The 10,573-nt window shown below is 35.8% G+C and overlaps 2 protein-coding genes across 4 annotated transcripts; one reads left to right on the plus strand and one right to left on the minus strand.

Moving 5' to 3' along the window:
• The first annotated feature begins 497 nt into the window (after positions 1 to 497).
• LOC113868763 (mitogen-activated protein kinase kinase kinase YODA-like) lies at positions 498 to 7,413 on the plus strand. 3 transcript variants are annotated; one of them, XR_003505420.1, is made up of 12 exons: positions 498 to 646; positions 2,222 to 2,942; positions 3,048 to 3,764; positions 4,069 to 4,156; positions 4,397 to 4,489; positions 4,701 to 4,861; positions 4,988 to 5,063; positions 5,210 to 5,269; positions 5,360 to 5,467; positions 5,630 to 6,086; positions 6,517 to 6,921; positions 7,103 to 7,413. XR_003505420.1 is itself a non-coding variant. In XM_027504635.1 (12 exons), exons 2-12 carry the CDS (start codon positions 2,329 to 2,331, stop codon positions 6,626 to 6,628), a joined length of 2,328 nt encoding a protein of 775 aa, XP_027360436.1. In that variant the 5' UTR covers positions 508 to 646; positions 2,222 to 2,328; the 3' UTR covers positions 6,629 to 7,379. The 3 variants fall into 3 exon arrangements, 1 of the variants encoding a protein (XP_027360436.1); XM_027504635.1 differs by having other exon boundaries at positions 508 to 646; positions 4,397 to 4,459; positions 5,630 to 5,866; positions 5,995 to 6,086; positions 6,517 to 7,379; XR_003505421.1 differs by lacking the exon at positions 4,397 to 4,489 and having other exon boundaries at positions 520 to 646; positions 6,517 to 7,390.
• A 1,056-nt stretch (positions 7,414 to 8,469) lies between these two features.
• LOC113869856 (aquaporin PIP1-3-like) lies at positions 8,470 to 9,918 on the minus strand. Its single transcript, XM_027506356.1, has 4 exons — positions 9,421 to 9,918; positions 9,043 to 9,341; positions 8,813 to 8,953; positions 8,470 to 8,735 (listed from the first exon to the last, which is right to left on the minus strand). The coding sequence occupies exons 1-4, from the start codon at positions 9,743 to 9,745 to the stop codon at positions 8,640 to 8,642; spliced, it is 861 nt and encodes a 286-aa protein (XP_027362157.1). The 5' UTR covers positions 9,746 to 9,918; the 3' UTR covers positions 8,470 to 8,639.
• Between the last annotated feature and the right edge of the window lie 655 nt (positions 9,919 to 10,573).

The raw sequence follows: 10,573 nt of genomic DNA on the forward strand, positions 1-10,573 counted from the left end.
ATGAATATATTAATTTTTATATTTTTAATAAAAATGTATTACATATAAATTTTCATTACATGTTAAATAACAAATATTAGAAAAAAAGGTTATTATACATTAATAATTAATAACTATAACTTCCAACAATAAAAATTTTAATTGCATGATAAGGTTATAATTTTGTTAAGATTGAGTTAATAAAATTATAAACTATTTAGCTAGTTATAATCATACTTATTTTACATTTTTTAATTAAAAATATTTATATCATAGTAGAATTAATTTTTTGACAATTTTTTTACATACAAAACTTGAATTTAAGATGTTATTTAGAGAAAATAAAAGACATACTACATAAATTAATACACGTTGATTAATTACAAAAAAAAAAGCAAGATGATAATGAAATATCTTAGTTTATAAAATAAATAGAGTACTTGCCACATGAATTGTATTGCAAAATTTCAATGGACGGCTAGGATCTTTTATGCCACTTTATTACTGGATAAAACATCACTTTAGGACATTCAGAGTTTGTATCTGTTGCGGTCCAGTCTTTCCATTCCTTTCCTCCGTGTGTCTTTTCAGCTTCTTCTCACTGTGTCCCCGCGGGCAAAGGGACACATTCTGCTTCGATTCTTCACCAGAATGTCGACTTTTATCAGTGAGTTACCATATGACTACACTCTACACTTCTTCTACTGAATTGAACACTATATGTTCATCATCCAACTGTGATGGTTGCATGCTTCTTTTAGAATTTAAACTTTGTAGTATGTTCTTTGGTGTACTTCTTGACAGTTCAGACAGGAATTGCAACTATTGTACTTTATTATTCAGTTGAATTTGAAGGAGATTTACTGTTGCTTGCAATTTCTTCATAAAATTGGTTGATTATGCGAATTGTTTCACTCTAAGAGAACTGTTTGAGCAAGTAGACCTAAGTTTAGGGCCTTATCTTTGGGTTCTTTAATTTCCATCTTTAAAATTTCATGTACATATATAATGCTGCTGCTGGTTGTCCTAGTTCCAGGGCAGAGAGAACGCATAAGAAGAAAATTGAGATTTTTGTTTTTTTCAAATCAACAAACTTGTTGTCAACAATTGAGACTATTTTGCTTCAGTTCTCTTCTAACAGTTAGGGTACATAAGAAGGAGGCAGGAAGAAATTTTGCCCTTATGTTTACTGTTTGGAATTTCATTAGTGCCTCAGTAAAATCACACAGTGTGTCAAATGCAGAGTTATGTAATGCCCCTTCTGAACCATCCAACTTCACATGTGCTTCTACTGTGTTTAAATGCAAGTCCTGCCTAATTGTTTTTTTGCTAAATCATATCTTCCAATACCTGTTCCTTTGATTGTCTTGTCATTTTTTAAATTCAAGAGTATAGAGCATGCTTCTTTCCACATATTCACTTTTTCTTTTGGTATGTATGCTCAATTTAAAATGAACAAGGTTTACTGAAATTCAGCTTTGGTTGGAGTTAATGTGTTCACTGGAGGGATGGAACTGGTGTCCAGGCTTTTAATTGACACTTGCAGCATTAATTGTAGACTAAATCAATAAACTATCATGGATGACATGTCTGCGTTGTCTTTAGTTATGATTTCAGCAACGTGTGTTCTAATTTTTAATTAGAGAAACATTAACGGTTTTACCTGGACTTATCTTTAGAGTCTGAAAGCATTTAAACATACATTGGCCTTTGTTAAGATCCAATAATTGCCACAAACCAGAACATGTGATGTGCTATTTTCTTAGTAGTTAATTTTTAATGCTTTCTGTGCTTTTTTCTTGGTAATTCTGATCAGGATACCATTTAGAAGAACTTTTCCTACTTAATAATCATGTTTTGCTGCAAGCGCATAATAATCTGCCATCGAATGTGTAAATATTCTATTATGGATATTTTCCCTTACTATGGTAAATTTTAATGTAGTTTTTCTTTATAATTGGAATTTTTTATATCCGTTCCCTATTTCTACTGAAGCGTCCAGTGCCTCATTTGATTTTGTACTTATCCTAAAAATGATTGTTGAAGTTGTTCTTACACTTTATGCATGCAGTAATGCTAAATCTGAACTTTTAATGGACAAAAAGGTTCCTATGAACACTGATGATCAATTATGTGATGTCAGTCATTTTCACACAACCTTGTCTCTTGTATGCGTTCAAAATTGTTTATTAAATGTTAATTTTGGTTATGAATTAAACTAACATTGGAACTTTCTGTTCAGGTTCTTATGGTGTTACACATTGCTCTTCATGTTTTATAATGTAGAACAGAATATTACTCTTCAGTGGACAATTGGATGAACCGCGGTGCACATATGGCAGCTATTTAATGCCAAATGTGAATTTGCACCCCAAGTTGGTAGATATTTCCTGTCATTTCTGTGTGTTTTTTGTGAGATTTCTCAAAGAGATGCCATTGTGGTGGGGAAAGTCTTCATCCAAAGAGGGAAAGAGGAAAGAAAATAGGGAAAGTATTATTGATGCAATACAAAGGAAATTAAATAAATCAAGAGGGTCTAGGAGACATTGTGGTGACACTATATCACAGAAGAGATCTAAGTCCCTTGTTCCTTCAAGATCACCATCACCCTCAACACATGTCTCCCGCTGTCAAAGTTTTGCAGAAAGGCCTGAAGCTCAGCCACTCCCACTCCCCAGGATGCACCTTCCCTCCATCAATCAAGCAAATTCTGGAATTAATGCAACATCAAAACTGGAAAACACCAGAGGCTCAAAGCCATCTCTATATTTCCCCCTACCAAAACCTGGTCATGTTTCTAACAGGGGAGAACCTACAGATGCTGAGGAAGATATAGCCACTGCATCAGTTTCTAGTGACAGCTCTATTTATAGTGATGATGACCAATGTGACTCACATTTCCTTAGTCCTCTGGCATCTGACTGTGAAAATGGAAACAGAGCTATTGTTCACAGTACAACCAGGTGGGTTTACTTCCGTTTACATGCATTTTTTTTGTTTCAATCCTTTCATGCTTTCCCCTAATTTCTGTTCCTTCTCTTATTAAGTTTATTTCTCTTCCCCTAAAGGGTGGTGCATAAAGATCAATCAGATATTACTGTCCAAAAAAGCTCAAGAGTATCCTCAAAACCGGCTCTTCAATTGTGCAATCATCAACTTCTATCTAACACATTCAAAGGGGCTTTGCATCTGCCAAATCTGCAAATGGCTTGTTCAGGTGGTTTATGGAGTGCTCCAGATAGTTCAATGTCAAGTCCTTCTAAAAGTCCACAGAGAACATTTGGTTCTGAGCAAGATTTGAACCCTGGATTCTGTACAGGAAAGTTGTATCCAGATATAGCTTCTGGGCACTGCTCTAGTCCAGGTTCAGGCCATAATTCTGGGCATAATTCAGTTGGTGGGGATTTGTCAGTGCAGATATGTTGGCCACAGAGCAGATGCAGCCCTGAGTGTTCTCCAATACCCAGTCCTGGAATGACAAGCCCTGGTTTCAGTTCCAGGATACACAGTGGTGCTGTCACCCCTCTTCATCCACAAGCTGGAGGTGCTGCAACAGAATCACCCACAAGACGTCGTGATGATGTAAAACAACAGACTCACCGATTACCACTTCCTTCATTAACAATCACTAAATCATGTCCATTTTCTCCAACTGCAACTACTACTCCTTCAGCACCTCGTAGTCCTGGTATAGCAGAAAATCTACCAAGCCCTGGTTCATGCTGGAAAAAGGGACAACTGCTTGGACAGGGGACATTTGGGCATGTATATCTTGGTTTTAACAGGTATTTAGCAACTGTTATTCCAAGCACATATTTATATATATTCTACAGTTGGTCCTATGATCATATTGATATTATGATTTTTTGTATTCATGATTTTAGAATCCTAACTTTAGCTTATTTTGTTGTATTATTTGACTTCTGCACTGCTTAATCTATTAATGTCATGCTGGCCATGATTCCAATTTGATATTTGTAATTGTTCTGATATTCATATCTTGAGGTGTGGGTTGGCTATGATTTTCTTGCATTAAATGGTTTCTACTTTTACATCTGAATCTAGTTCAGTTTAACTTCTGATCCACAGTGAAAGTGGTGAGATGTGTGCAATGAAGGAGGTAACTCTTTTTTCAGATGATGCTAAATCAAGGGAAAGTGCTCAACAACTTGGCCAAGTAAGCTTGTTTTTGTAGATTAGGTGAAACACTTCCTACACACGTGTCTCATTTACAAAGTGAAGAATTGACCTAATATTCCCAATCACCATTACCTTTTCCCCCTTTTTTTTTTAAAAAAAAATTGAGGACAATGTTAGAAATGGATAATCCATTTGGTTGTAAAAGACTCTTTCTCTTTATGTCTATGTGTGGGTGGACTGAAGATGTTTACTCACTCATACTTGTTGCATCTTGCAGGAAATTGCATTGCTAAGTCGCTTAAGGCATCCAAATATAGTCCAATATTATGGATCTGAGACGGTATATTTATTGGATCATTCTAATAACAAAGTAACACTATTTTTGCTTTAGGGTTTCCAAATTTATGCAAACAACTGTAATTCAGGAAATTACACATTACAAATAAGGCAGCAACTATAATTGCTACTCTGTTTTGGGAAATACTTAAATTTTTTAATGAAGTCACCACTCTTAAAATTTTAAGAAATGTGTTGATACATCAGATTGTTTTAACTGCTCTATGATTCTTTATAATAAACAGGTAGATGACAAACTTTACATATACTTGGAGTATGTCTCTGGTGGGTCAATCTATAAGTTGCTTCAACAATATGGCCAGCTTGGTGAAATTGCTATTCGTAATTATACTCGGCAAATTTTGTTAGGTCTTGCATATTTACATGCTAAGAACACTGTCCATAGGTAAGTCTTGTTGAGCATTATAATCATTTGACTATCTTCTTTCAGGTCCTGTTTCAATTATCATCTTTACTATGAATTTGTTGGTAAACTAATTATCCTCTTGTCTAATTGCTGGATTTTGCTCAGAGACATTAAAGGAGCAAACATATTGGTGGATCCTAATGGGAGGGTAAAATTGGCAGATTTTGGTATGGCAAAGCATGTAAGAGCCTTTAAAAGATATTTTGATGTGTATGCCATGCAACTTTTATCTTTGTGTTGATAAAGGAAGTGCCTCTAAGGCATTGGATAATGTGACTTAACTTACATATACTGTTTTCTAACTTTTTCTATTGGAACCAATTGCAGATAAGCGGGCAGTCCTGTCCATTATCTTTCAAAGGAAGTCCTTACTGGATGGCACCTGAGGTCAGTATGGTTTCCTTGTTAACTAGCACTTTTTGTTATTGATGCTTTTCAGGTAATATTTTTGTTTGTGACACTGCTTTGATTGTCTAGGTTATAAAAAATTCTAATGGTTGTAATCTTGCTGTTGATATATGGAGCCTTGGCTGCACTGTTTTGGAGATGGCGACAACAAAACCACCTTGGAGTCAATATGAAGGGGTTAGGGAACTTTGACGACTGACTAAAAAAGACTGAATACTATTTCATATTTATTTCAAATCTATTTTCTGATTCAAATATATGAATCTCTTTAGTTGGAGCACATTCTTGTACAGAATGTTGATTGCTTATCTTTGTTTCTTTAATTGCACTACATGTTAGGTTGCAGCTATGTTTAAGATTGGAAACAGCAAGGAACTTCCTGCAATCCCAGATCATCTATCAGAAGAAGGAAAAGATTTTGTCAAGCTTTGCTTGCAAAGGAATCCACTACATCGTCCCTCTGCTGCTCAACTTCTTCTGCATCCATTTGTTAGAAAAGCCACACCGGAAAGACCCTTTCTGTCTGCTGATCCTTCAGAAGCTAAACCTGCTTTTGTAAATGCTTTGAGATCTCTGGTAAAAGCAACTGGAAGTGTTCATGGGAAGCACACTAATAGTTGTTTTGTTTGCCTGCCTTTTTATTCTGTGTGAATTTTTACAGATTTCTTGAATTCTTTACTATTACTGTTTAACCATTTTTTTAGGCCATTGGACCTACAAAACATAATTTATGCTTAGATTCAGTAGCGGCTAGCATACATTTGTCAAGAAGCTCAAGAGCTGGTTCAGGAACAAGGTCTCTCTCTGTCTCTCTCTCTACTGTAAATTGCACACCCTCACGCATGAGAAAGATCACATGCATAAATAAAGCCAATATGAGGGTACACACAGTATATGCATTCTTGTGCTAACTCTTGCATCCCTGATGATTGTTGTATCAATCGAGTTATTAAAATCATGTTACAAAATTGCCATTAGTTCCCTTTTGTTAAAGGAAACTTGAGCATAAGGTTAGGAACCTGCAGTGCTTTTAATACTACTCGCCTGATATAAGTATTTTCATAACTAAGCTTCAACATTTTCTTAACTTGGAAAAGTGACTATTAGGATACTGATGTCATGTCCATGAGGAAAACTGGTCATACTGTTTATTCATACATGGGCATGAGAATTGTCTCTGACGTCACAGCAAATGAGCTAATTTTTTTTCCATCACTTATTTTCAGCAATGCCCATACACCAAGGAACATCTCTCGTCCTGTGTCTCCTACTGGGAGCCCACTTTTTCCATCTAGATCACAGCATGAGTGGAAGGATGTCTCCATCTCCTATATCTAGTCCTCATACTGCATCTGGTTCATCTACACCGCTCACTGGTGGCACTGGTGCAATCCCATTTCATCAAACAAAGCAGCCGACATTCTCATATGAAGGAGTCAATGTGATCCACAGGCCTCAAAATAGTCGTTATTCAAATGCAAACAATGCTTATCAGGAGCCAAAGCATGACCCACTTTGGGGGATTCTCCAAACTACTTTTGCTTGCCCGGACATAGTTCCATCTAATAATGATGCTCTTGGAAACCATAATAGGAGGCTTGTCCAGGGGTTATCGACCGAGTTTTATGATGGTAAGTCATATGTAGCTGATTGTGTGTCACAACAGCTGTTAAGGGATCATGTAAGACTAAATTTCATTCCTAAATCTTAATCCTAATGTTTGGAAGCTAATGGCTCATGGAGTGCAGTAACATGTATGTACTCCTTGAATGACTTTCAAGCGTCAAACTAATTTTGAATTCCATAGCGTAGGTATTCCTTGGCTCCACAAAGATGGTGCAAAATACTCATTTCTACAGAGTGGATCCCCTAGGATATGCAAGCCTCAGTCTTGTGAATAACAACTTTTTTGGCATGTCAGGAAAATGTACATTAACAACTTTGGTGCTGCCACTGGGCTTTGTATTTGATCATTCTAGCCCGAAAATAGTGGTGGCGCCAAAGGCCCAAGTGTAAAAACAAAAATATCTATTGTACAGATGGGTAGGAACTAAATTCAAGTTGAATTTAAGCAATATTTTCCTCCCGTTGCTTGGATTGTTATAATCACCTTGCTTCCCCGCCGATCGCTGTTAATGCTGTAACAACCATTATTATTATTATTATGACGACGATGTTTGCATCAACTTCTAAAATTAATTTAAATATTTTGAAAAAATATTTCATTAAAAAAATGTTATTATTATAATAAAAAAGTTTCCTAACATTTGTTATATAATTATAAGTTGTACGAATGTTGGAACAACTTTCCTCCTGCGATGTTTGAAGGAATAATTAATTGTTTTTATGGCTATTTCGAGAGATATATGTATAACAATTATTGTTCATACTTTTTATTTATTATTTTTATCAAATTTTTTTTTTCTTTTTTCACAAGTTTCAAATCTCTTCGCCTATTTAACGTTCTTAAAATAAATTTCCACTTCCATGAGAGATGCATAGAATTAATGAGCCATGGCCATCAGATGGTTTGCAGGGGTTGCCAGAGTTGCAGGGTGTTGCAGCCTTTTCATTTTGACTCGCGCCTTTGCTGAACCCCTCACTGGTTGTACCCCGTGGCCTTTATAAAACATTAGAGTAAACATTTAATTTGGTTCAGAGTTAATTAGTATTAATTTTTTTAGAGCCAAAAAATCTCTCAATTACAATTCGAACTCCAACTTAAAAGTTTTTTTTTTTTTTTGTAATATTCTGCTATTAACATAAATTGTGGTACGTAAGACGATAATACTAAACATAAAAGTTAAAATATCACACACACACACATGATTTGAGTGAGGGGTTGGTGTTTATAAACTTTATTAGGATTAATGGCAAAACATTTAATTTAAAAAATATTCGTCAAAATTTGTTGTCGATTAGAGACGAAATTGAGTTTGGCAAATTATTTTACGATGGATTTGCTAATTTCTTTACAAGGGATTGATTAGCTGCGTTTTAGTGTGTTGTTAGATATTGTAAAAAAGAGCAACAATTTACAATGGTAATGTCTAAGCTATTTGAGACGAAATATAACAATAAATTTTAAGTAATTTTAGCTTCAAATTAGCGACGGGTTAGTGCGATCACTGAATATAAATTAGTAATGGTGTATGTAAATTTGGGAAATAAAAGCTACAAGGCACGAGCACTAGGCATAAAAGGATGAAGAATCTCCACAATCCATCCACATTTTGAGTTCACACAATAGAAGTAGCAAATACGTAGGTCATAATTTACACACACGATGGATTAAAAAAATAGATTCCGTAATATGATAATTGAAAACTAAGGAAGGAGTGAGTAATCGTTAACCCCTTGTCTTGAAAGGAATTGCTCGGATAACTATTTGATGGTATACAGCAGCAAGAGCAGCTCCAATGAAAGGTCCAACCCAGAAAATCCACTGTAAGCCACAATAAATATTCAATAAGTCATTCTACAAATTAAATTTTAAGCAGAAGAAAAAGAGAAAGGACATACATGGTCATCCCAAGCATGGTCTCTGTTGTATATTATAGCAGCACCAAGACTCCTAGCTGGGTTAATGCCAGTTCCTGTGATGGGAATGGTGGCCAAGTGGACCAAGAACACAGCAAACCCAATGGGAAGAGGGGCCAAAATCTACCAATTATATCATGCCAACACCACATTAATGCATCATATCATACTCCACAAAAAGCATAAGTGAGAAGAAAGAATAGAACATATACCGGAACGTGAGAGTCTCTAGCTTTTCTCTTGGCATCAGTAGCGGAGAAGACAGTGTAAACAAGAATAAAAGTACCAACGATTTCAGCTCCAAGTCCATCACCCTTGGTGTATCCATGACTCACAAAGTTAGCTCCACCTTTGTACATCTCATATCTACCATTACCCTCAAAGCCCTTCACCACACCAGCACCACATATAGCTCCAAGACATTGCATCACAATGTAGAATATCGCTCTTGTCAGGGACAGCTTCCTAGCCAAAAACAATCCAAATGTCACTGCCGGATTTATGTGCCCACCTGTGCATAACGTAACATTTCTGCTTAGTTTAACACTCCAAATTCCAAATGAAAGAAAAATAAGAATAAAAATGTTAACCTGATATTCCAGCTGTGCAGTAGACGAGGGCAAAGATCATGCCACCAAAAGCCCAAGCAATGCCTTGAATGCCAACGGAGGAGCACTTAGAGGGTGATCTGTTCACACCCATCACAGTTAAAACTGTGATATAGAGGAACAAGAAGGTGGCTACGAACTCTGCAATCCCAGCTCTGTAAAAAGACCATGACTTTAACTCCCCTGGCTCAAACAAGGGTGCTGGGGGTGCTTCCTTGTAGTCCTTGTCACTCTGAGTTCCTGTGCCCAACCCTTGCCTCTCTGAATATTTGTTTGCTCCAACCTTCACATCTTCTTCTCTCTCCATTCTCTCTTTTCACCTAAGTGCCAACTCAAAACACCTATCTATAACTCCTGTCTTCAAGATTGGTCATTTTATAGTGCAAGTGAGAAAAAGCTCGAGTGTATTATTTGCTTCGCTGGCAAATGATGGCAAACAACGATAACTTTTGCTTTTTATTTCTCTTTTGAGCTAAGAATGTGTAACCTTTTTTTTTTTTTGGCTTTTGATAGGGCCTGTTAGAATTTGAAAACAAGACAATGGGGAGGTTAAAGTGTTAATTATTCATTAAATAATGTTTACGTTAAACATAACTGCATTCTTATTGAGGGATTGTTCTGGAAAGAGCGAGAGGATGTTGACAGGTTCTGGTTGGTATCTTTAGGTTGTTCTTATCTTATCCTCCTCAGATAAACAAGGAGTTATAAATGATTGTTTTAATATATTCTATTTTTTATATGCCTTGTGATTAGCTGTTTGGAGCCATTTGATTCGTTCCAAAAATAAAGTTAATAGAGTCACGCGCACTGAATAAGTTCATAAACAATGTTAAAAAAAAGAGGCAAGAACAAAAAGCTATACCATACGTGTTAGGAGGAAGTTCTTGAATTGTCATGGAGTCAAATTATGTTAATAACTTGTGCAAAGTGATTCAATAGCCTTGGTAACTGAGACAGATGTAATTTTTTTTCTAAAAATACAACAGTGATAATGAAGCATAATCCCATAACCTTATATAAATTATCCAAACTCCTCAACTATTCCATTCTAATGGCTTTTTTTTGTTTTTGGTAGCATTCCATTCTAGTGGCTTGAGTTTTTGCTTAGCATTGTTAATTGAGTGAGTAAATAATA

The sequence above is a fragment of the Abrus precatorius genome, unplaced genomic scaffold (genome assembly GCF_003935025.1).
Source record: "Abrus precatorius isolate BTA unplaced genomic scaffold, Abrus_2018 Scaffold6, whole genome shotgun sequence".
Taxonomy (NCBI): Eukaryota; Viridiplantae; Streptophyta; class Magnoliopsida; order Fabales; family Fabaceae; genus Abrus; species Abrus precatorius.

Coding starts and splice junctions, on each gene's coding strand:
- LOC113868763 (XM_027504635.1), top strand. CDS start 2,329: ATGCCAAATGTGAATTTGCACCCCAAGTTGGTAGATATTTCCTGTCAT. Junction 5,064..5,209: donor ATTTTGGTATGGCAAAGCAT/GTAAGAGCCTTT, acceptor AACCAATTGCAG/ATAAGCGGGCAGTCCTGTCC. Junction 6,087..6,516: donor AGAGCTGGTTCAGGAACAAG/GTCTCTCTCTGT, acceptor ACTTATTTTCAG/CAATGCCCATACACCAAGGA.
- LOC113869856 (XM_027506356.1), bottom strand. CDS start 9,745: ATGGAGAGAGAAGAAGATGTGAAGGTTGGAGCAAACAAATATTCAGAG. Junction 9,342..9,420: donor CTGCACAGCTGGAATATCAG/GTTAACATTTTT, acceptor CGTTATGCACAG/GTGGGCACATAAATCCGGCA. Junction 8,736..8,812: donor ACCATGCTTGGGATGACCAT/GTATGTCCTTTC, acceptor TGTGGCTTACAG/TGGATTTTCTGGGTTGGACC.